The sequence below is a fragment of the Rhineura floridana genome, chromosome 8, assembly GCF_030035675.1.
Source record: "Rhineura floridana isolate rRhiFlo1 chromosome 8, rRhiFlo1.hap2, whole genome shotgun sequence".
Taxonomy (NCBI): domain Eukaryota; kingdom Metazoa; phylum Chordata; class Lepidosauria; order Squamata; family Rhineuridae; genus Rhineura; species Rhineura floridana.
The window spans coordinates 25204264-25226776 of NC_084487.1; the positions used below are offsets into that span (position 1 = coordinate 25204264).

Consider the following 22513-nt stretch of genomic DNA (forward strand, 5'->3'; position numbering starts at 1 on the left):
ACACAAGGGGTTGGAATGTCAGTGGCCGTTCCAGGAAGTTAGAGTAACAGCTCTCATACAGGTGAAAAATAGTACAACATTTATGGAAAATGCAGTTTATCATTTAGATCTTTCAATTCTGTGTGTGACTATTACTACCAAGAATGATGTCCCGGTAATATTTGTATTGCATGAAATAAACTGTCAGTAAAAGGTTTTAAGAGTAGAATTTCTCTAAAGACACAACTTTTTAAAGGACTAAACAAGCCTCTTGCCATGGGGGAAAAACCGACAATGCAGGCTTTTGAGTTTTTCATATAATTTAAGTGAACATGTTTTAAGTGAACATGTTTCTACTGAAGCATCTGTTCACTGTCCAGATCTAATGAAATCTTAGTGGATTAACAGAAATCAGTCGCAGCCAATGTTAGAACAGAACCAGTCTTTTATCCACTGACCTGGTCTCTCAGGTTACCTAGGAGGCGAGGATCCACAAATACAAGTGCTGAAATTTTAATTTTAATCGGGGAACGGCTGTGGCTCAATGATAGAGCATCTGCTTTGCATGCAGAAGGTCCCAGGTTCAATCCCCGACATCTCCAGGTAGAACTGGGACAGACCCTTGCCTGAAAACCTGGAGAGCCACTACCAGTCAGTATAGACAATACTGAGCTAGATGGACCAATGGTCTGACTCAGTATGCTGTTTCCTATGCTGCTATGCTAGCAGGAAAAGCCTACAGTATACAGTTTTTCAACATTCCCTTTAGCATACTTGTTTGTCATATTGGGATTTTATTATATATATTTCTTGTCCCAAGGGTATCTTTGACACAGTGCACTTTGGCTTCTCTTATTACTTTGTGTGTCTCTTACTAAATAAATCTACCCAGAATATGTAGATGTGCAGAGTCATAATTTATTATTTATTTATTTGATTATATTCCACCCTTTCTCCCAGTAGAAGTCCATGAAAATGGATGATGTTACAGTTCCATGGTTCTAATAATACCATGCATATTTCTAGCCCTAACTGGTAAATGTGGGACTTTTTTTTAATAAACACTATTTAAAAACATTTAATGTCTTTAAAAGTTATGTCTTCTTAATACAACAGCCAGCAATCAAGCTTACTAACAGATGAAAAATCTAGGGGAATGGTAAGTAATGTGCATACACACCATTTGTAAAGAAGTAACACACACTCATCCAACATAAAGATTTTGTTGGCCCTCTTTCAGCCTGACTTGCTTAATTTCCTTGATCTTGTGCCAGTCGTGAGTAACATTAATGCAATGCCAATCCTGATGAGTGAAGTTATCCCATCACTAACTTTTTTGTACTAAACAGTGGTATTAGGGTGCACCCAAGTTGATCTAACTTCAGATCTCTCATAAAGCATGCATTAAATCACCTCTACCCCAACTGTCTGCTCTCCTAACATCCGTGGCACCACTCCAAACCCAACTGTGGTAAAATCACAGCCTAATACTGCAATCACAACTTTACACAGTGTAGTGGCATTTCTACTGGTTCAATTTTAAAGACTTGATATTAAAACATGCTTAAATGTAAAAGTGCTAGTTAACATGGAATCCTTCAGATATAATTGTATTCCACTATTTATACTAATCCAATGAAAATCAAAGTGACTAAGGATGTGGAGAACTATCAACAATTCCACAACTACATGCAATCCCAGTTATAGCACAGCAATAATGGTTTTACAAGCAGACAAATATGCTAGAGTGGATGTTTTATAACAGGATTCTAAATACATTTAGGACTAAGCTGAACAAGGAGTTCTGAGATGGAACTTCTACTCCAGAATTATATGGAAATGAAAATGGAAAGATCCATTTCAGCAAATTGGTATCATGAAAATGCCATAAATTTTCTGAGGACTGCAGCCTCAAATTCCTCAGAAAAATGTCAGTAACCACATTACCATCAAGTATGAGCTTAAGAAGATTTTATTCAGAATTTAAGTCTGTGTGTACTGAAGTGTACTGAAACACAAATCTGATCATACCACAATTATATCTTTTTTAGTCCTCCTTTTTGGATGAACTTGAAAGATTTGGGAATAATTCTTCCAGTTTAATGAAGTCTCGTATTTCGTAAATGGTGTTTTGGATTAATCTGCGCTCTTTTGTAAAAACGTACAATAGTATGTGATTTAATGCATACATACACAGATATTAATGCAATGAACATGTAGATGTTGATGTGTTTTAATCTCGTTATAAAAGTAAATGTACTGCCTTCAAGTTGATTCCGACTTATGGTGATAGGGTTTTCATGAGGCTGAGAGGCAGTGACTGGCTCAAGGTCACCCAGTGAGCTTCATGGCTATGTGGGGATTTGAACCCTGGTCTCCCAGGTCATAGTCCAACACCTTAACCACTACACCACACTTGCTCTCTAATCTTTTGTTAGTTTACTGTTAATTTTAATTGTCTTTTATATGTTTTAATTGCTTGGTTTTTAACTATTTTTATTGATAATGTTAACATTTCTTGTAAACTGCTTAGTGGTTTTGTTACAATTAAGTGGTATATAATTTTAGCTAAATAAGTAAATAAGAGATCCAGAGGGAGGGGCTTAAGCAATTTCATAATTTTTGAAGAGATTTTGCTGACTAGAATTAATACCTGCTCTACCCAATGGCCATATCATGGACGCTCTTGTGCAAGCCCTACTAAAACTAATGGGAGCTGTGCAAGAGCTTCTCAGTGAGTTAGACTCAGGCAGTCATTATAATAGTGAACTCAGGTGGTGAGCTCTGATAGAAATGTCGGGGACATGGCACCACTGTGAAACGAAAGCATACACCAATGATACATCAGTATGCCTAGGAGAGCCCCAACTTTGCAGGAATACAATCCACCCACACCCACAAGCACACAATCCAATGGGGATCGAGCATGAATATTGAGTGTCAACTGCAAAGAAAACTGGAGTAGGATGGAGAGGAGGAGATGGAATGGGAGTATCCTAGATGAAGGACATAGCTAGCTAATTGGCTGGAACACTGAAAAGGAACAGTCCTTTTAAGAGAGGACACTACAACAGTGTGTTGCAAGCTTATTTGTATTTTCTAATGTTGAACGACCAAGAAAAGAAGTATGTACATTTCAAGTCCTTTGTTTTGAAATGCTATGGGAAAGCTTCTATAATGTAATTCACCAGTTTTTGCTTTCAGTATTACTTCATGGAGACACATTTTTGAAATAATTTTCAGTTTGTAGGGTGAATACAAACAACCGTTCATCAAGAGAAAAAGTACCACAGCGTGTGGGTGCAATAACCTCCCAGCCTCAGAGGAAAGCAGTGGTAAACCCCCTCTGAATACCACTTACCATGAAAACCCTATTCATGGGGTTGCCATAAGTCATCGACTTGAAGGCCGTACAAGCAACCAACCAAGTTGGCCCTCTTTGCTGTCTTGCCAAGTGGCAAGGAGTATCTCAACACTCCCGTTTCCTGATTAAGTGCAGAAGTGCAGTAAGATTTTCCTCCCTACTTGTCAAGCCAGCACAGATGAGCAGATTACCAAATCATTATTTGTCCACTATGGTAAGTTACCACTTGGTTGTCCGTATGAACCTACAGTCAATGGAATATCCTCCACTGTAATTTAGTCACACCTCAGTCACACTTTAGTGAGAAGCTATATCTGTACCTAGACTAACATTGTGTTTTTAAAAAATTAATTTGTTCCTATTTTGTCATTGTTGGAAAGTATTACTGGCATAAATAAAAATAGCTGAGTTGACGTTACAGAAAAGCCTAGAATGGGGGAGAAACTTCTGGCTAAGTAGTTCCTAACAAAATGCTGTAGCTTGGGATTTGATATTTAGAGGATATGAGCACATAGTCAAACAGGTGGTCAAAAGCTGGTAGAACTGGCACTTCAAGAAGATGTGGCAATTGTCTGAATTCAACCTAAGCTTTCTGGGTTTGTGCCATTTGCCTGCTTGTAAAAATCTATACCACCACGACAGAGAATGCTGTCAAAGTCTAGGTCCAGAGATAACTGGCAAGTTAAACGCTAAAGCAAGTCCCTTAGTTTCAACAAGTCCATGTAAGGCTGGAAGCAAGAGTAATTTAAATGGCATTATTCCCCCCATATTTATATTAGCTGTCCGACTATGGGTTTTTATCCACAGCTGCTCCCTGTGAAAGAAATATTTGATGCCACTTGCATCCTCAGAGTAACAATTTAAGATGCACCCTTTCATTCATTTGGGCTGCTATTCTACACTTTCTTACATGGGAGTAAAGCCCCATAGAACTCAATGAGACTGACTTACAAGTAGGTATACAAAAGATTGCTCTGCTAATGAACAAATGGAAATATGTGGTTTTTATTCAAACGATACTGGAAAGATTCGTGTGATGCAAACTAACAACTAAGTATCACTTATTTCATTAATTTCATCATCACCAAAAGATCACCTTCATTGAGATTTTTTATCTAATATGAAATTATGTAATCAAAAAGAAAGGCCTGTCATTGTCAACAAGATGCTTTGCGTTGGGGGTGGGGAACAGCGCTAAATCCTCCTTTTTAGCCTTACTAAACATAATTCTCTCACCCTCCTCGAGGCAGCCCCACTGAGGGGGCTGAAGGTGATCGCCGGGGAAAGGAAAAGGGCTGAGATTCCCCTTCTACCCATCCACCTGGTGTGTATTTCACACCTTTCCTTTTAGCGAAGTCTCTCTCCTTAGAAACGGCGATGTTCCTAATCCTAACCTGAGAGCTCCCACTGCGCTTTGGTGAGAGTAGCAGACAGGATTTCCCCAGCTCCTAAGCAACTCTTGGAGAACAGCAGGGCAGAGCAGTCCCCGGCCAGGGCTGAGCCGCGTGTGAATCCAGAGGCCACTCCAGGTTCTGAGGAAAGCTGAGAGACAGAGAGCCTCGCAGGCTGGAGAGCGATGGCGCAAGGGTTAATCCAACCGGGTAGAGGAAAGGAAAAGGGAGGGGGGAAGGGGCGCTGTTGCTAAGGCGACGGCTCTGAGTGTTCCGGATCGTACCACTGCGCAGGCTTCACGGGGAGGTGTGGCAGAGCAGAGCCAGGCCCGGCCTAGCAGCCTCCTCCTCCGTCGTCGTCTCCTCCTCCCTATCCCCCCCCAGCCTGAGCGCGGCGCCGGGGCCTGGCAGCGAGTGAGGGAGCGCGCGAGTCGGAGGCTGCCGAGCCGAACGGGGCGGAAGGCGAATCTTCTCAGAGGAGCGGCGGCAGCAGCAGGAACTCGGAGTGGGCTGCCCCTCGCTCGTGCCGGCGGGGTCTGCCTAAGCCACTTGGCGGCAGCGGCGGCGGCTAAAAGACAAAGGAGGAAGAGGCGGTGGCGCTCGGAGGAGAGAAAGCGCCCGCGGAACTGAGCGCGATGCGGTTCGGGGCCGCCTCAGGAAAGACGCGAAGTGGCAACGCGGCCTGCCTGGCGTGGCGCGGATAGAAGAGGAGCCGGCGGCGGGAGACCAGGGCATTTGCGCGCCAGAGGCCGGGCTCGGGAGGACCTTCCTTTGGCAGAGTAGGAGAGGCCGAGCCGCCCGCCTTGTCTGCCCTGGCGGTGGCGATGTGAGGCCCGAGCCGGAAGCTGCGGCCGAGGAAGAGAGAGAGCGCGCAGCCAGCGGGGAGGAGGAGGAAAGGCGGCGGCCGGCGAGGAGACCCACCCTAAGACTATCAAGCGGCGGCGGCTGGTGCGGAGGCCCGGAGGCTGGGTCGCGCAGCCTTAGCCGCGTCAGGGCCCCGGCGGGCGCGGCGAGCGCCGCCGCCGGGCCCGGGTGGCTGCGCGTCAGAGGCGAGCCGGGCCCGGGCGATGGAGACGCACATCTCGTGCCTGTTCCCGGAGCTGCTGGCCATGATCTTCGGGTACCTGGAGGTGCGGGATAAGGGCCGGGTGGCACAGGTGTGTACGGCCTGGCGAGACGCCGCCTATCATCGCTCGGTGTGGCGGGGCGTGGAGGCCAAGCTGCACCTGCGCCGCGCCAACCCGTCGCTCTTCCCCAGCCTGGCGGCCCGGGGTATCCGGAGGGTTCAGATCCTATCGCTGCGGCGCAGTCTCAGCTACGTGATCCAGGGCATGGCGGAGATCGAGAGCCTCAACCTGAGCGGCTGCTACAACCTCACCGACAACGGGCTGGGCCACGCCTTTGTGGCAGAGATCAGCTCGCTGAGGGCCCTGAACCTGAGCCTGTGCAAACAGATCACCGACAGCAGCCTTGGCCGCATTGCCCAGTATCTCAAGGGCCTCGAGGTGCTAGAGCTGGGCGGTTGCAGCAACATCACCAACACAGGCCTCCTGCTCATTGCCTGGGGCCTGCAGCGCCTCAAGAGTCTCAACCTGCGTTCCTGCCGCCACCTTTCTGATGTGGGCATTGGGCACCTGGCAGGCATGACCAGGAGTGCAGCAGAGGGCTGCCTGGGGCTGGAGCAGCTCACATTGCAGGACTGCCAGAAGCTCAGTGATCTCTCTCTCAAGCATCTGGCCCGGGGTCTCACCCGCCTGCGCCAGCTCAACCTGAGCTTTTGTGGGGGAATCTCAGATGCGGGGCTACTGCACCTGTCACACATGAGCAGCCTGCGCACTCTGAATCTGCGCTCCTGTGACAACATTAGCGACACTGGCATCATGCACCTAGCAATGGGCAGCTTGCGCCTTTCGGGCTTGGACGTCTCCTTCTGTGACAAAGTGGGAGACCAAAGCCTGGCATATATTGCACAGGGCCTGGATGGGTTGCGCTCACTCTCCCTCTGCTCTTGCCACATCAGCGATGAGGGCATCAACCGTATGGTGCGCCAGATGCATGGACTGCGCACTCTCAACATTGGCCAGTGTGTCCGCATCACTGACAAGGGCCTGGAGCTCATCGCCGAGCACCTCAGTCAGCTCACAGGCATTGACCTCTATGGCTGCACCCGTATAACAAAACGGGGCCTGGAGCGCATCACTCAACTGCCCTGCCTCAAGGTGCTCAACCTTGGACTGTGGCAAATGACTGAGAGCGAGAAGGTCAGGTGAGAGGAGGGGACATCCGGAGACCCCCACCCCTCCGGAGGGACTCACCAACTGACTACAGCAGTGGAGGAGAAAGAGGGGAGGGGATATGCCTCCAAAACTAGAGGAAGGGAAAAGTAACCTCAGTACTTGCCTGCCTACCCCCTTCCCTTCCTGCCATAGCAGGGGAGGTGGGAAAGAGGGGGAACCCACCATTATTTCAAAATTCCCTCCCTTGCACTGGAGGGAGACTACTGCACTCTGTATCAGCCTTCACTGTGGATGGATACAGTATCACTGTCCTCACCTTTTTCTATGGGGAATGCAGCTTCTCAATCTTTTATGCACTGGGGATGAATTCAGCCCCTTTCTCCAAATCTGGTTCCACCCCCCCCCCACTTCTGCACTAGGGATGGAATAAGAAAACCTAGCCCACTGTCTTCATTATTAACTGCAAACCTGCTCTTTATTGAGCAAACATAAGTCTCTTTCCCAGTTCTTTTCTATTATGCTTATCCACCTATTCCTACTATGCTTTTTTTAGTCAGCCAGCCCTTTCTTTATACAGTATGTAAACAAGCTGTAGATATCATAGGGATACAGGAAGCTACCTTATACCAGGTCAGACCATTGACTCATCAAGCTCAGTATTATCTAACTGACTGGTAGCAGCTCTCCCAGGTCTCAGGCAGGAGTCTTTCCCAGCCCTATCATTCTACCTCTCTTCTGGGCTGGAACACTTTGTCCTTCTATTTTTCTCCCTCCAACCCCCTTTTTTTTCTAGTGCTTGAGGCCAGTAACAGCAATGCCTTTTAGACTTCACTCCTGAGCAGGTGATGTTTCTTGGATCCTGCACTGTGACTGGTGTGTCAACTGAAGTGCGCTCATTCTGCTCACTGTTTCTTGCAGGGAGAGGATATCAAACACAGTAGTGCTCCCTGGGACGCATTTTATGCTGTATCCAACCCACCCCACCACCATTCTTTCCTTTGCTGCTAATTAACAGGGCAATATTATGCATAATTACTTTGAAGTAAATCCCACTGTTTTCAGTAGGCCATATTCCCAGGTAAATGTGCATAGGATTATAGCCTTAGTCAATCTGCAGAGGTTGAGGCTGCATTTGTCAAAAAATTCATCATACCTCCCCACCCCTTTCCCTTATTCCATCTTTGTGTGTGTGTTGTTTGGGATTTTTTTTTTCCTTAAAAAAAATCTAACCACACATCTTTTCCATTTGGAGGATTGAGGGTGTAGGAAGGATGGAATTAATCTTCACTTGTACTTTCATTAGAAATACTATGACTGTCTTTTAATTAGAAACTCATAACAAAACTTCTGCAAAGCTTCCTTTCCCTTTGTCTTGTCAGTGAGCTGTTTTTTTATTCATTCTCTTCAGTACCTTCCTATATAGTCTAATTTTGAAAGACATTTGAAGTAGCTGTTCTTGTGTTTTTTTAAGTACACTTTTTCTGCTAAATATATTCTCTATATAAATGTTTGGCTACCTCGGGTTTTGGGGGTTTTTTGTTCGCCCCGCCCCGCCCCACAATTTTCACAAGAAATATAAGAGACTCAAATATTTTGTGCCTAGACTGGAAAGATAATCCCTTGGGTTGACGATGGGGTGTGTGTGAAAGACTGGTTGGGATTTCTTTTCCCCTACATCCCATATACACATCATCTTTGTGCCTCTCTCTCTCTCTGACTAAGGTTCTGGGGACCCAACAGTGCTCTTGCATTTCTACTCTTCTAGCACAAACAGGTGTAACATGTAAATGTCTAAACTAATGATTGGGCTACAGTTAAAAGAAATGTGAAATAGAAACCCTGTTTCTTTAAAGAAATACATATATGCAAATCCCCACCTCCCCTTCTCTCAAGTTACCTAGGTCAAGTAAGAAGCTTCCTGTATGGAAGTAGAAGAATAGAGCAGCCTGAGTTGCAGTTGCAACATGAATGGGAAGAGTCAGTTTCGTTTATTGTTTCTGTTCAGTCATTAAAATAGCCACTTCTTGACTACTTGTCTTTAAAAGGAGGAATAAGAGCTTTGAAGAAAGGAAAAGTGATGGGGAAAGAAGGGGCAGTTGTGCAGATTTTCAAATCCTCCACAGTTGCAGGTAATGGAATTCAGACAAGCCCAGACACATAACCCCATCATGGAATAAATGTACTGTTTGTGAATTTGTATAAAATAAAGATCCTCTTAAAACATTTTATATTCTTACAGTAAAAGGTAAAACTGATATTTATATAATAAAAGAGGAAATATGAAGTATGTTTTTGAAAAAAGCATCTGTGTTGTCTTTTTCTTTTTAAGTCAGGTATATTTGATCAAAGGTTTTAAGAAAACACGCATTACAGAGCTGTTTCCCTGTCCCTTCTCTGGTAGTGAGCAATTTGGTCCAGTGAATCAAAGGCAATGGAGGCTTTGTCCTTCCGGTATAGGAGGCTAAATAACTTCAAAATCAGAGGTTCACAGCAGAGTAATTGGTTCTATCTGGAAGGATCAATAAGAAGTCCTAGCTCATCCTAGTTTGTCTATGAGTAATACATAATTGAACCAGTCCAGTAAGCTTTCAGTTCAATGTTGGGCAAATCACTATTGCTATTACGTTTTTAATATATATATTTTTACAGATGCTGAGAAAAGTACAGCCACACGTGGCTTTTCATTTTTGCCACAGCATTAGCAGCCCAAACTTCAGTTCTCAGTTGCTACATGAGATATCAAGTGAATCTGAATAGCTAGAAACTGAGTTGGGGAAAGGATGAAACTATGCTTGTCATTCAAGTCCTGAGAAAGCCAAACTTGGATGTTAAAAATAGCCTAAACTGGGAGAGAGGAAGGAGGGTTTTTTCCCCTTTTGTACTCATCTGTGACTTTTGGCCTGACAGTGATCTTTTTAAAAACTTCTCTTCTGAGGGTTTTTAAAAAAACTGTAGTGGGGGTTAATCATTGCTTATAGGGCATAAAACAAAGCTTTTCTCTCTCTAAGTCATGCAGCATGGCCTTCTTTTCTTATTAAAGGGGGGGGTAGAGAGAATGAAATGGTGGAAGGAGCCGAAGCCATTGTTCAGGAAAGTTAAAAGAGGAGCTGTCCTTGCTTGCTTGCTTGCTTGTTCAGTCATGCATACAGAATCTTGCTGTGTGAGGGTCCCTATGGAAAGGAGGAGGGGTGGTTCTTTCCCTCTTTTTAACATTCCTCTCCAGGCCTGGCTGTATTTAAGCTGCTTTTCCTCCATGTGGAGGGCAGGGGTGGGGGATGGTCTGGAGTTCCTGTATATTTGCATTTCAAGCACTTCTAGGGCTGCTGAAGGCTACTCTGTTCCATTCAGACTGTTCTCTCTACTTGGTGTCTTTGCTAACGTACTCCAGGTAAACTAACGGTTCATAAAACAGCCACAACAAAAAGACAAGGCACTTCCTCTGCTATAGTGTAACCAGCAACATCAGCTTTTCCTCAATACCTTAAGTAATGGACATACCCTCATGTTCTAACACAGGGAAAGGAAAAATATTAAATTTCTGCTTTAAATGGGTGTGTGTGCGTCACCATCCTTGTATTTCCTGTTCAGAGTAAGGTTTTACTGGACTTACACTGTGCCCTCAAGAGGAAGCCAGCACCTAGATGGCTATTGCTGCTTTTATTTAAAATCTTTCATGCTTTCTGCTGGGAGTTGGTCACAAAAGCTGCATTGTTCTTGTTGGCAAAAGCCAGCACAATTGGATCTAATTGAGCCTGACACTACATCCATCTTCTTTTACTTGGAGGGAGGTGCAAGGTCTGCTTCAATGTTTGTTCCCCCTTAAGCCTTTGGTTTTGTTTTTTAATTTCTTAGAATTACTTAAATTAAAATGACTGAAGAGACTATGATCACTATTAAAATAGGAATGCTTGACCAGTAGGCAATGGCAGATAATAAAGGAGCAACTTTAAAATAGCCAGCAACTAAAAATACACTCCTTTCTACCTAACCAATATGTGCATATGTTTCAAAACTGTGTTTTAGTGCTTGTCTCCAGTTACCTAATATTTTGCTTTGGTGCATCAGACTGATAATAGATTTTAAAAAAAAATAGTGCTGAAACTAATTTTTTCAGGGATTCAATATTAAGAAGCATTAGCTGTTGAGGGTTTGTTTTTGTTTTATTAACCATCTAAATAGTGCTGCTCTACAGAGCAATTTAAATCCTCTCTTCAGTCTGACATAGATCACCCATTTGCACCAGGAGTTCCAGCATGAACAGTCTTGTTATCTGTGAGGAATAGGTAGGATTTACACAAGGGTACCTAGTGAGTTATGGCTGAGTGAACTTAGATTTCACAAGCTCAAGGACAACTTTGAGTAAGAATGAAATGTTGGTGCCTTCTAGCCTCGACTAGAATAGACATGAATGGCTGAAGCTGAGCAAAGTGCATTCTGTTAAAACAAGGCTGTGTACAGACATCTCTCATTTGCATAGTGAGTGCTCCCTTTGGATCTATACTCACTTCTTTTTAGCTAGACAAACTTCCACACTTCAGAGCAGAAATTCTTCCTGTTTCCAGCAAAAGGTGGCTGTGCACAGAGCTGACTGATTGGCTCTTGTAGCAACCTTGAAGCCATTCTCCCCTCATCCAGAGTCATATTTCAGTTTTTAAAAAAGGCATTAAATAACCAGATGCAAATGCCAAGTGACTAGGGAAGAAAACAAGTATTTTTTGACTGAAAACCTACCTTGGACATGGAATAAGGGCAAAGTCAGCACTGGGTTCATATATCATCGGAGTGGCAAAGGACTAGGGAGGGCGAAAGCAAATTTCACCCCAAAGCAGTGTAAAAAAAAAACACACACAAAAACCCTGCACACCCTGTATGTACTCTGTTCTAGGGGTTTTGTTTTTCAAGAGAGCCTGTGGTCTAAAAACAAGTCATTAGACCTAGAAATCTTCCAATTTAGAGTTGAAATTGTGTATTTTTCACTATTAAGGCATTTGAGGCATATAGGTCACTTTTTAAAAAATAAGCATATCTTAAGAAGTCAATGCATAGGTTGCCATCCCTTGCATGTTTACTTGGGAGCAAGCCTCACTAAAACCATTGAGGGCTTTTACCCTTAAGTGCAACACCAAGCAAACCAATCACCTGTAATATCTTGCCAAATTTCCAACTCAGAAATCATCCAGGGCATAAAAGGAGTAGTAAACTTCTACTTCAGCATGGAGTGGAGTATCCTCTTGGCAAGCTTTCCAAGGGCATGTATGTATGGCTATCTGCCACGTCATCCAGAGAAGAAGCTGAGCAACTACAATAAAGTTTCCTAGTAAGGATTGTGGAAGCGGGTGGGGGTTGGTGGGAAGGATGAAGGAATACTGAAGGTATGAGCAGTAGATTAGAATGGACTTAAGGAAAAGCTGTTTCTCAACTGATCCCATGTTCTAGTGCAACCTTCCTCAACCTGGTGCTCTTCCCCTGCCCTCAAATGTTTTCTACTACAGCTCCCCTAGCTGTGCTGGCTGGGACTAACAGGAGTTTCAAGGCACTTCCAGACTGTTGCTATTTTCTCATGGGACTGCATCACATACCAGCAAATTCGGGTTGCACAATTATAATTGATTGGGAAGTCTCGCACAACAAGATCAGACTTTTTGTGATAAGTAACTGGAAAATGTTCTGTAAAGTGTGACTAATACTTGATTGACAAGGTGTCTAACCTCTTTGCAAACAAATCAGGATGAATGCTCAATAAACGGGTCATCTCGAAGTGCCTGTAGTTGAAAACCTCTGGAGGGCACCAGGTTGGGGAAGGCTGTGCTAGTAAAAGATTATATCAGTACAGATTACCTGGAAAAATCTGTACCATGTATTTCTGTTATTAGCACTGGGTTTTCTTTTACTCTATGGAAGTAATCCTATGAACTCTTATCAAGTGCAGTGTTACAGGATAAGGTTAAAAATCTAAATGTCAAAAGGGAAATGCACAACTGAGCAGGTCTTGACATGGCTGTTGACCAACATGGCAGCCTTAACAATAAGCTCACGGTAAAAAGAAAGGAATTGAGACTTCTGTATATTCAAGGGAACACCTACCTAAGAACCAGAAGATGTGGCACTAAACTGAGCTAAAAATCTATGAAATATTTTGTGATGCAAAAACTTCCACCCTTACAGCACAATCCTATACATGTTTATTCAGGAGTCCCACTGTTTCTAGTGGAGCTTACTCCCAGGAAAGTGCATATAGGATTGCAGCCACAATCCATGATTTCATTTAATTGCATATTTGTGAACCATTGATGCATCCAATTAACAAATGGCATACTGAGCTGATTGAGAGACCTCTGTTCCCCTTACTACTTTATAACTAAGGCTCATGTTAAGACTGCTGGTCGCTGTGGAGAGCAATTGCTGAATTTAAAATTTCCTTGCCTTTTTGCATTTAAGTTATTCAAATCTTATTCATTAACTCTTTATTTACTGGGGAGGGTTGCCTCTGACTCCTAGCAAAGAGAGAGCATTTGTCCATGACTATTCCACAACAAGGAATTTCCATTTATCTCTTGGAAGAATATTTTTAAAAACCACAGTATTATAGCTCCAATACTGCTACTTTTACACATGCTCTTAAAGGGTGTCTAAATGGAGATTATGATGTCCAAGCCCCACTGTATTTGATTTTACTGCAAAGTATGTATTTTCCGTTGACCCTCCCCCAACCAGGATGAGAACAAGCTCTTACTATATTATTTCCTAACTGAATAAGGGAGGGAATTTGCCCTCCAGCTGCTGTTACTAAACAGACATGGGGCAATGCAGAATTCCCAAGTATAACTCAGTGGAAAACTTAAAATGAGTTAGAAATCTTTCATAGACCTGTTCCAAGCAGAAATACCCCTATATTAGCTGACGTCCAGAAAAATTGCTGCCGTGTAGGGCTGAAAGGTATGAGAAGTACTTCCAAGTTCTGTCGCTGTGAGAAACTTCCATTTGCTTGGTTGGAATGCAAAGGTAAGCAACTTATTGAAGCATCGCCACTAGGTTAGGTGCACTGAGCCCCAAAATGTGTTATCTCACCTAGACCTGTTAGGAGGTGGTATGGTTCAAGGGCTAAGAAACCCTCACTTCAAATCTTGCTGCAGCCATGAAGTAGCCTTAAGCAAGCCACTCTTGCTCAGCCCTGATCCACCCTGCATCTGCAATATGGGGATAATATAGCTGACCTACTTTATAGGGTAGTTGTAAGGATTATTGAGAAAGAAAATTAAAAGCATTCCACCAACACGAAAGTGCTATGTAAATGCTAAGTATTATTATTACCTCCATGCAGGAAGTAGATAGCAGAACTCTAGGCAACTGAGTAGTGCAGGTTCACACTGCCTTTTTCTACATGTTTAAAATTGGGGGGATGGCTTCATGCAGATGCTGTTTTCCATTGTACACCTCTGTGATTCTACAAGCACAGTGGCTGCAATGTGCATAGTTTCTTCATGCTTCAGAATAAACTAGATAGGCAGCGAAGAGTTAAGGAGGCATGTGCATGCCTCAGGTTGGAGGCATTTGGGAGGATAAAGATTTGAAAATAGAAGTCAATACACCTCAGCGCTAGCATTTCAAAGGAATGTGTTCTGTGAAATCTGCTGCTCTCAGGAACAGGCACAGTCTGGTTCCAGCAAAGTGGGGCCTTTGTGTTTTTCCTGCCTCCCTCCCTTCAGCAAAGCCCACTTCTATAGGAAGCTGCTCTTTCATACTGTTGTCTGTTAAGAAAAGATATCGATAAACTCTACTGGAATAGCTGGAGCTATGTTTGAAGACCCCCAAGGATGGCTTCTAGGAGCTGTGCCAAAGCTGTTGGCATGATTGCATAATGCTTCCCTGCAGTGTCCAGCCAGAGTCCTTCCTATCAAATTCTCTAGCCTTAAAAGCTGAATGGGAGGGGGGGGAGGCAGAGGTGGAGTTTCAGCTTTTCTGCCAAAAGTTAAATTCCTCCCACATTCATTTTTAAATGTAGCTAATGCATTTCCCTAACCCTGCTTCCCCCTCCCCAATTAAATTAAATTAAATCTGGTTGGTAGAAACAAAACCCGATGCAAACAGCCTGAAGCAGCTTTGTTAAGTTTTCACATTGATTTGATCAACAGATTTGATTTGATCAACAGATCAACAGGACTCCTGCTGGGAGGAAGGGCGGGTTACAAATCAAATAATAAATAAATAAAAATAACAGTTCTATCTCCATATTTTTCCCCCACTGGGAAAAGAGTAAGAAAAGGGGGAAACATTCTAATAAATGGCTACCAACAACAGAGTGAACTTTGTATTTATGAATATGAACATTCACTGTTGGTGGCTGGAACAAAAGGGAGGGTGTACCACATGTTTTATATGCAAAAGAACCCAGTTTCAATTTCTGATGTTTTGGGGTTGAGCTGGGAAAAATTCCTATCTTGAAATTCTGGACAGCTGTTGCTGGAAGTGACTATAGTATATGAAACTCAGAAAGATATATAAAGTAGTTTCCTTTGCTCCTAAAGGAAATAACTTGAAGATGCATTTTTATCTTTTTCCCAATAAAGGAAGGATACACACACAGACAAGTCTGCACTACAGTAAATCTCATTAAGGTTGCAGTCTGCAGACCAAATGCACCAGGATACTCCTACTGATCTGAAGATTTTAGATGTTAAATAAAAGATCCCACCTTTCTCATGTAGACTACATTTCCCCAAATCACATACTTGGTATAAAGCTAATCCAAAGCTTCATCTCTGCTACTGAGTTGTGCCACTGGTTCATGATACATTATGGTTCCTGGTGTAGATAACTGATGCCATACTTTGACTAATATTAGAGCCGGCTCAGTTCTCCAGCCAATGTTTGGGGAATTAGATCTCAGTTTGACTTGTTCTCTTATGGGGCAGTGCTGGAATGACTTCTGGCTCCAAGTAGGGAAGGCTGCATTCTTTATTGCCTAGAGGTTTTTAACATCTCTAAAAATATAAACAGCAAAAAGGAGAGAGAGAGAGAGAGAGAGAGAGAGAGAGAGAGAGAGAGAGAGAGAGAGAGAGAGAGAGATGTATGATACAGAAGCCTAGGAGGGGGCAAGTGATAGACATTAAAAGGTGCTGAAACCAAAACTTCATACAACAAACCAGACAATCTTGCAGTGCAGCCTGCACCTACTAGAGCAGTTTGCAGAAGCAAGATGGCATAGAGGAAAGAAAACAGCAGAAGGCAAGCTCAGGAAGGATAGCAGGTGGCAACAGTCACTGGTAACAGATATTGACAGGAAGGACGCAGCTGAGAAATGGGTTGGGTGATTTATGGACTACGGTCTCCAAGCCGCTCATTCAAAAGCTGGAGCCTAATTGTTGTGGAGTTCTTATAATTGCACATGCGCACAGGGCACCAGCTGGCCTCACTCGATAAATGGAAATAAAGTATTTCCAGGCGCCCCGGCCCAGACTCTGAGATGACATCCCTTCACTCTCCATTATTGCCGTAATTAGCTGTGCACAGGCTGAGTTCAGAATCCATTTTCAATCACAAATACCCAAGGCCAAACGCCCCAACAACACAAATAGCAGCTTCCATCCAGACCATCATTCTTTGCTATGAATGCCTGAGCATTGCCCCCAAAAGGGTTGAGCTTTGGTGAACATTCCAATCAAGCACTTACAAAAGGCTCAAAGGAACTCACAATGCACCTGCCTTCAACTTCCCCTTCCTAGGTTTCTCCCAAACTCAAGAACTTACCTTTGAGGAAGGAGAAAGCTGTGGAGGGCACCCCCAGGACCCTGGCCAAGAGACCTTTGCTGGTGAGGGCTGAAGGTACTAGTTCTAGAATCCCCAGCAGAAAAAGTATCCATAATGTCTATATTTTTGCTGGAGATTCTTGTTCCTGGTAGGAAAAAAAATACTCTCCTGGCAGTCTAGGGCACCCCCAGGCTCCACTTTTTCCTTCCCCCAAAGAAGGTACATTCTTAGCTTGTGGGGAGAGAAGGGCAAGGCAGCTCACAGGACCAAGGCAAGCACAGCCCTGCTCATGCTATAGTTGTTACTATCCTTGGTCTGAACAATAAGAAACACAAAATAAAAGTAGGACCTGCAAAAAATGTTGCAGCGTGCATATTCCTGTTCCCTTTTTCAGTCAGTCTACATACCCCCCCCTGTTTTCTGACCCCACCATCAGTCAGCATTCCATGGCCACTGAGCAAGCTCAATCCTCATATCACTGTTTTGGGGTCCCCCCAGATTTCCCCCCTAAATATGCTTTATACTTCTGCAAACTTCTCCCCTCAAGCCCTGTTGTGCATGGATGGTGCAATTTCAGCTATGTTTGCAATGGCATTCACACAGCATGAGCATCAGGAATAGAGGGGATGAAAGGACAGGTGTGCTGTTAACTTTTGGTTCCACCAATTAAAATTGGCCTCCACTATTTAATCAACTAAAGCTCTATTGCTTTTATAATCTAAACTGATTTAACCTGCTTGTAGATGTAATTATGATGCATAAAATGTGAGATGCTATCGGTGGAGTCTGGTCCATTAGGGCAAATGGGGAATTGACCTAGGAACATCAGTCTGTCCTCAGCCAGCCATCACCTGCCTACTGTCTTCCTTGCGACCAGTGCAGGGTTGTCCAGAAGTCTACATCTGCAAATGTTGGGGTTCTGCAGAGTCTGCTGATACCTTCCTCTTGGGTGTGGGCGGTGCCATTTTGGCTACATAAGCAACTACACTCATGCCTGAAAATCAGAATTAGAGGGGCTGATCACATTTAATGGATGATTTTTATTCCATGAAAGAGCATGGCAGTTCTGATATACACACATCCCTTTTCCAAATTACAGAGCTTCTTCTCTGGATACACTCTATCCTGTCCTATCTACAGCAAAATGACTTTCAGTGTGATTGAGCTGCAGAAGGCAGGACAAATCCTGCTGGCTGAAACAGCATTTACTATAGCCCACACAGGAACTGGTGAAAGCCATTTTGAAATCGAGCCTGCTCCTAGCTGTCACGCTCCTTCATGGGTTCTATCCCTTGCTAATAAAAGAACATGACAGAACGCAGGAACTGGTTTTTATATGTAACATTACCTAAAGGCCTATCCAGTTTGATGGGCGGTATAAAAGCCCTTAGTTATAGCGAACACAGATGGTTTCAGTAGAGGGACTGGACACATTTCTGGAAGATGCCCCTACTGGTTACTTCTTCACATCAAGTCCAGGAGACTATGTTGAAGATTGCCACAGGTGGTATGTGACTCCAGCCTGCTTATCACTAATAAACCACACCCTCTCCCACAAACACTGAAGGGGCTGCGATGCACATGGCACATACCATCACCTGTGGTGGTCTTGCGCACATGTTAAACTCTTATGGAATTTGATTTTGAAGAGATCTGTCTCATCACTGCATGACCCTTACACAAGATGTCACTACTGGCTATTCTAAAACTTTTTTTGGATGTTAATAAATATATAAAACATTGATCGGATACCTCCTTATGGCAGCAAGACTGACTGTTGCAAAACACTATTATTATTATTTATTATTATTTATTACATTTGTATACCGCCCCATAGCCAAAGCTCTCTGGGTGGTTTACAACAATTAAAAACATTAAAAACAAATACACAATATACAAATTTAAAACACTTAAAAAAAAAATTAAAAAACACATGCTAAAATGCCTGGGAGAAGAGGAAAATCTAGAGACTTGAGAGGAGCCTACCTCCAATACTGGTACCAAAAGGTATGATACTTAGCATTCATGGAAAAGCTTACTTCCAAGCGTGGGATGGCATAGGGAATTTCTAAGAAAAACACATTTGCCAGGGACTGGTATCCTTTTATATTTTATGTAAATCAGAGGGAGAATGGTCAGGAGTCAAGACCTTACTGCGCATTATGCCAACATCTGGAATGCATGATGCTGGGCAACTTTACCATACAGGCTGATGCAATCACTAACCTATATTTTCATGCCTCTTTCCTCTCTCAGGTTCATGTCTGTCACCAGATGATTGCCCAGTGCTAATATTTAAACACAGTGTGCTTCTTTTATTTTCCTGTATTAATATATTTTGTCATAGTAACTCTGCCATGTTATTTCTCATTTAATGCAATTATACAGGGGAGGTGAGGGGGAGGCGAGCATGAGTTTTTTTGGGGGGTCTAGGTTCTTGGTTCTCTTTTTGTGCTAACCCACTTGTGGTTTTGTAAGTGGATGTAGACTTTCTTTTATTATTGGTGCTGTGCTGTGCTGTTTCAACAATTATTGATCATTCTCATTGATAATGTAATTTGCTAAGTTTTGTACCTTTTGAAAATTTGAATAAATATTATATATACAAGGGAAATATTGTTTCAGTAAATATCCCCCCTAATCCACAATTTCTACTCCGTTCACCTGCTCAGCCTCTCCTACCTTGAACATGCCCCCTTAAACATACCCACATTTCATTGGGTGTCCGTTCTTCCATCTGTTCTGAACAGAGGAGAGGTGCAAAGAGTTTATCTCTGTGAGCAAGCACCAGGGGGCTGATGTAGGTGCCTTTTTCCCCACTGATGGGACAGCTGATGTGGGAGAAAATATGGCTACACCAGTTTGTAGTCCTCTTTCTTTTCTCTGCTCATTTAGATCTGATTTTTTTATTAAATTTATATCCCACTCTTCCTCCAAACAAAAACGGCAAACAAAAACACTAAAAACACTCTAAAATATCTTAAAAACAAAAGACTTTAAAATATATTAAAACAAAACATCTTTAAAAAGAGCTTTTGAAACAAAACAGCTTTTAAAACATCTTAAAAAGGAATTCTAACACAGATGCAGACTGGGATAAGGTCTCGACTTCAAAAGCTTGTTGAAAGAGGAAGGTCTTCAGTAGGCGCTGAAACGATAACAGAGATGGCGCCTGTCTAATATTTGAGGGGAGGGAACTCCAAAGGGTAGATGCCACCACACTAAAGGTTTACTTCCTATGTTGTGCGGAACAGACCTCTTGATAAGATGGTATTTGCAGGAGGCCCTCACCTGCAGAGCGCAGTGATTGACTGAGTATATCAGGGGTAAGATTATCTTTCATATATACTGGTCCCAAGCTGCATAGGACTCTGTACACCAAAACCAGCACCTTGAACTTGGCCAGGTGGATGCATCATCCATTTTGTGATATGCCATCCCTACACACATAGCAGCCATTTTGTGGGTTGGGTCCCCAGCACTTTCTCAAAATTCAAAATGTGCCCATTGGCCTATAAAGGTTGACAACTCCTGCCTTACATGATCACGCCAGAGGTGCTGAGGAGCAACTCTTGGTTCATGCACAACTGCTTACATTTCAAATAAATTTGCATTCCGGATTCTCCTTTAGCATCTCTAAGGCTCTGTGGTTCTGATATAGCTCTAAAAATATTGATGCCCCAAATATCTTCTTGGCCTGTTTGTGCAGTAGCATCAGCCTTACCCAATAATATTGGGTACGGCCTAAGAATTTACCACCAAGAATAAATGGTGGTGTTTCTTCTGTTGGCTGGGGGAAAAGGCTTCTAGCCTCCTTAACTAGGGTTGCCAGGCTCAGGGCCTGAGAATGATTCGGTATCTTTAAGAGAAGAGACAATACAGCCAAGTGCAGGTGTTCTTGCAACACTGTAATGGGAAAAAACACAAGGTGAAATTCTCTGTGCAGGGGGAAGGGAGAATCCTTATCTCATGAAGTTGTTTTGAGGCTAGAGATTAAAGTGGAGGTCACTTCTGCATGTTGAAAGTGTTCTAGAAATAACTAGGGTTGTGTGTTTTGATTGGATGATGTCTACATTAATCAACCAAAGCTGTAGGCAATTAATCAGTCAGGGCTAATTTCAATCAGTGATGGCCAATTTTTATTGGTGGGGCTCCTTGGCTTTTCATTATAATGAATGAAAGCCTTTGTTATTAAATTGTAAGCCATCTTACACTTCCTGCAATATGTAAAAAAGGCATTTGTACCGAGGTTTTGGTAATATTCTATTTCTCTAAAAACCAGATGATTAATTCAGAACTCTTTAATTGTTTGCCCACCCTATATATTCATCAATAAAAATGTGACAACAACAAGAGTTTTAGTGGAGACTTTCAGCTACTTACAGCCCGTAACCACGAATGTTCCTTTTCCTGGCACCAGCCCTGGCACAGGAGCCTTGGAGTGAAATTCAGGGCTTGCAGAGGGGAACAGAAAAGGGGTATCTCTAAAATAAAAATTCACCCTGCTGAAACTCACGCTATACAGTATAGCACTAAAAGGCTCAGGGCTGGCTGGGTGGCTGTCCGAAGCTAGAGTGCTTTCTTGTTCTGAGTCTGTGAGAGTGTGATTAACACCCACAAAATATATAGAGGGGGGTCTGAAGAGTGACTAAGAGAATTCCCCCCTTCTTCCTTCCAGCCCCAAAACTTTTACTCTAGTGCATGGGGGGATTCCCCTGACTCCCAACATCTCCCACTATGCTAGGGACTCCAATACACTAATTGCTTTGATTGATACAAGATTTATACCCTTCTGTGTGCCTGGGGATCCCCTTGAGACAGCAGAAACCACTAATCTGTGATTTCTGTGAGTGGCTCCATTTCAGTTCCAAACTGGCGAGTGCAGGCGCCACTAGGATTCTTAATATATTATATTCTGGATTAATTCTCCAGGAATGTTCCCACTCATATGCTCCATTCATTCGTGTGTGTGTGTGTTATATCAACAGATATAAAACAAATCAATACAAAATAAAAACACTCCAATTTTTTCTTTTTTGGGCCACTGTCCTGCTGAGACTAGAACCAGGAAAAGGGCAGCTGAAATATGTGTCTTTATCTTTTAATCAATGAAAGTCAACATTTTGTTAGAAGTAACTTACAGTGCATCCATTCACTTAAACCCCGTATGTACTATACATTTGAAGCATTATTACACCACTTTAAACAGTCATGGCTTCCCCCAAAGAATCACAGAACTATTCTCAGAGTGGTTTAACAATCAGTTCTTCTTCCCAGAGAACTCTAGAACTGCAGCTCTGTGAGGGGAATAACAGTCTCCTAACAACTCTCAGCGAACCAGTGTTGTGTAGTGGTTACAGTGTTGGACTACAACCTGGGAGACCAGGGTTCAAATCCCCACACAGCCATGATGAAGCTCACTGGATGACCTTGGGCCAGTCACTGCCTCTCAGCCTCAGAGGAAGGCAATACTGCTTACCATGAAAAGCCTATTCATAGGGTTGCCATAAGTCAGGATTGACTTGAAGGCAGTCCATTTCCATTCAACTCTCAGCACCCTTAACAAACTACAGTTCCCAGGATTCATTGGGGGAAACCATGACTGGTTAATTCTGGTGTAAAAAATGGAAATGAACTGCCTCCAAGTCGATCCCGACTTATGGTGACCCTATGAATAGGGTTTTCCTGGTAAGTGGTATTTCGAGGTGGTTTACCATTGCCTTCCTCTGAGGCTGAGAAGCAGTGACTGGCCCAAGGTCACCCAGTGAGCTTTGTGGCTGTGTGGGGATTGGAAC

The 22513-nt window shown here is 43.3% G+C and overlaps 1 protein-coding gene across 3 annotated transcripts in view; it reads right to left on the reverse strand.

Moving 5' to 3' along the window:
- WNT5B (Wnt family member 5B) overlaps nt 1-22513 on the reverse strand; it is a 135983-nt gene that overhangs the window by 59049 nt on the left and 54421 nt on the right. The window contains exon 1 of one of the 3 annotated variants that reach the window (XM_061638628.1): nt 5859-6136. The exons of 1 other annotated variant lie outside the window; for it this stretch is intronic. In XM_061638628.1, coding sequence (XP_061494612.1) covers nt 5859-5924 — 66 coding nt within the window. In that variant the 5' untranslated portion in view covers nt 5925-6136. Of the gene's footprint in view, nt 1-4737; nt 6137-22513 lie in introns of those variants that run through there. One more of the 3 variants, XM_061638630.1, reaches the window with a different exon arrangement.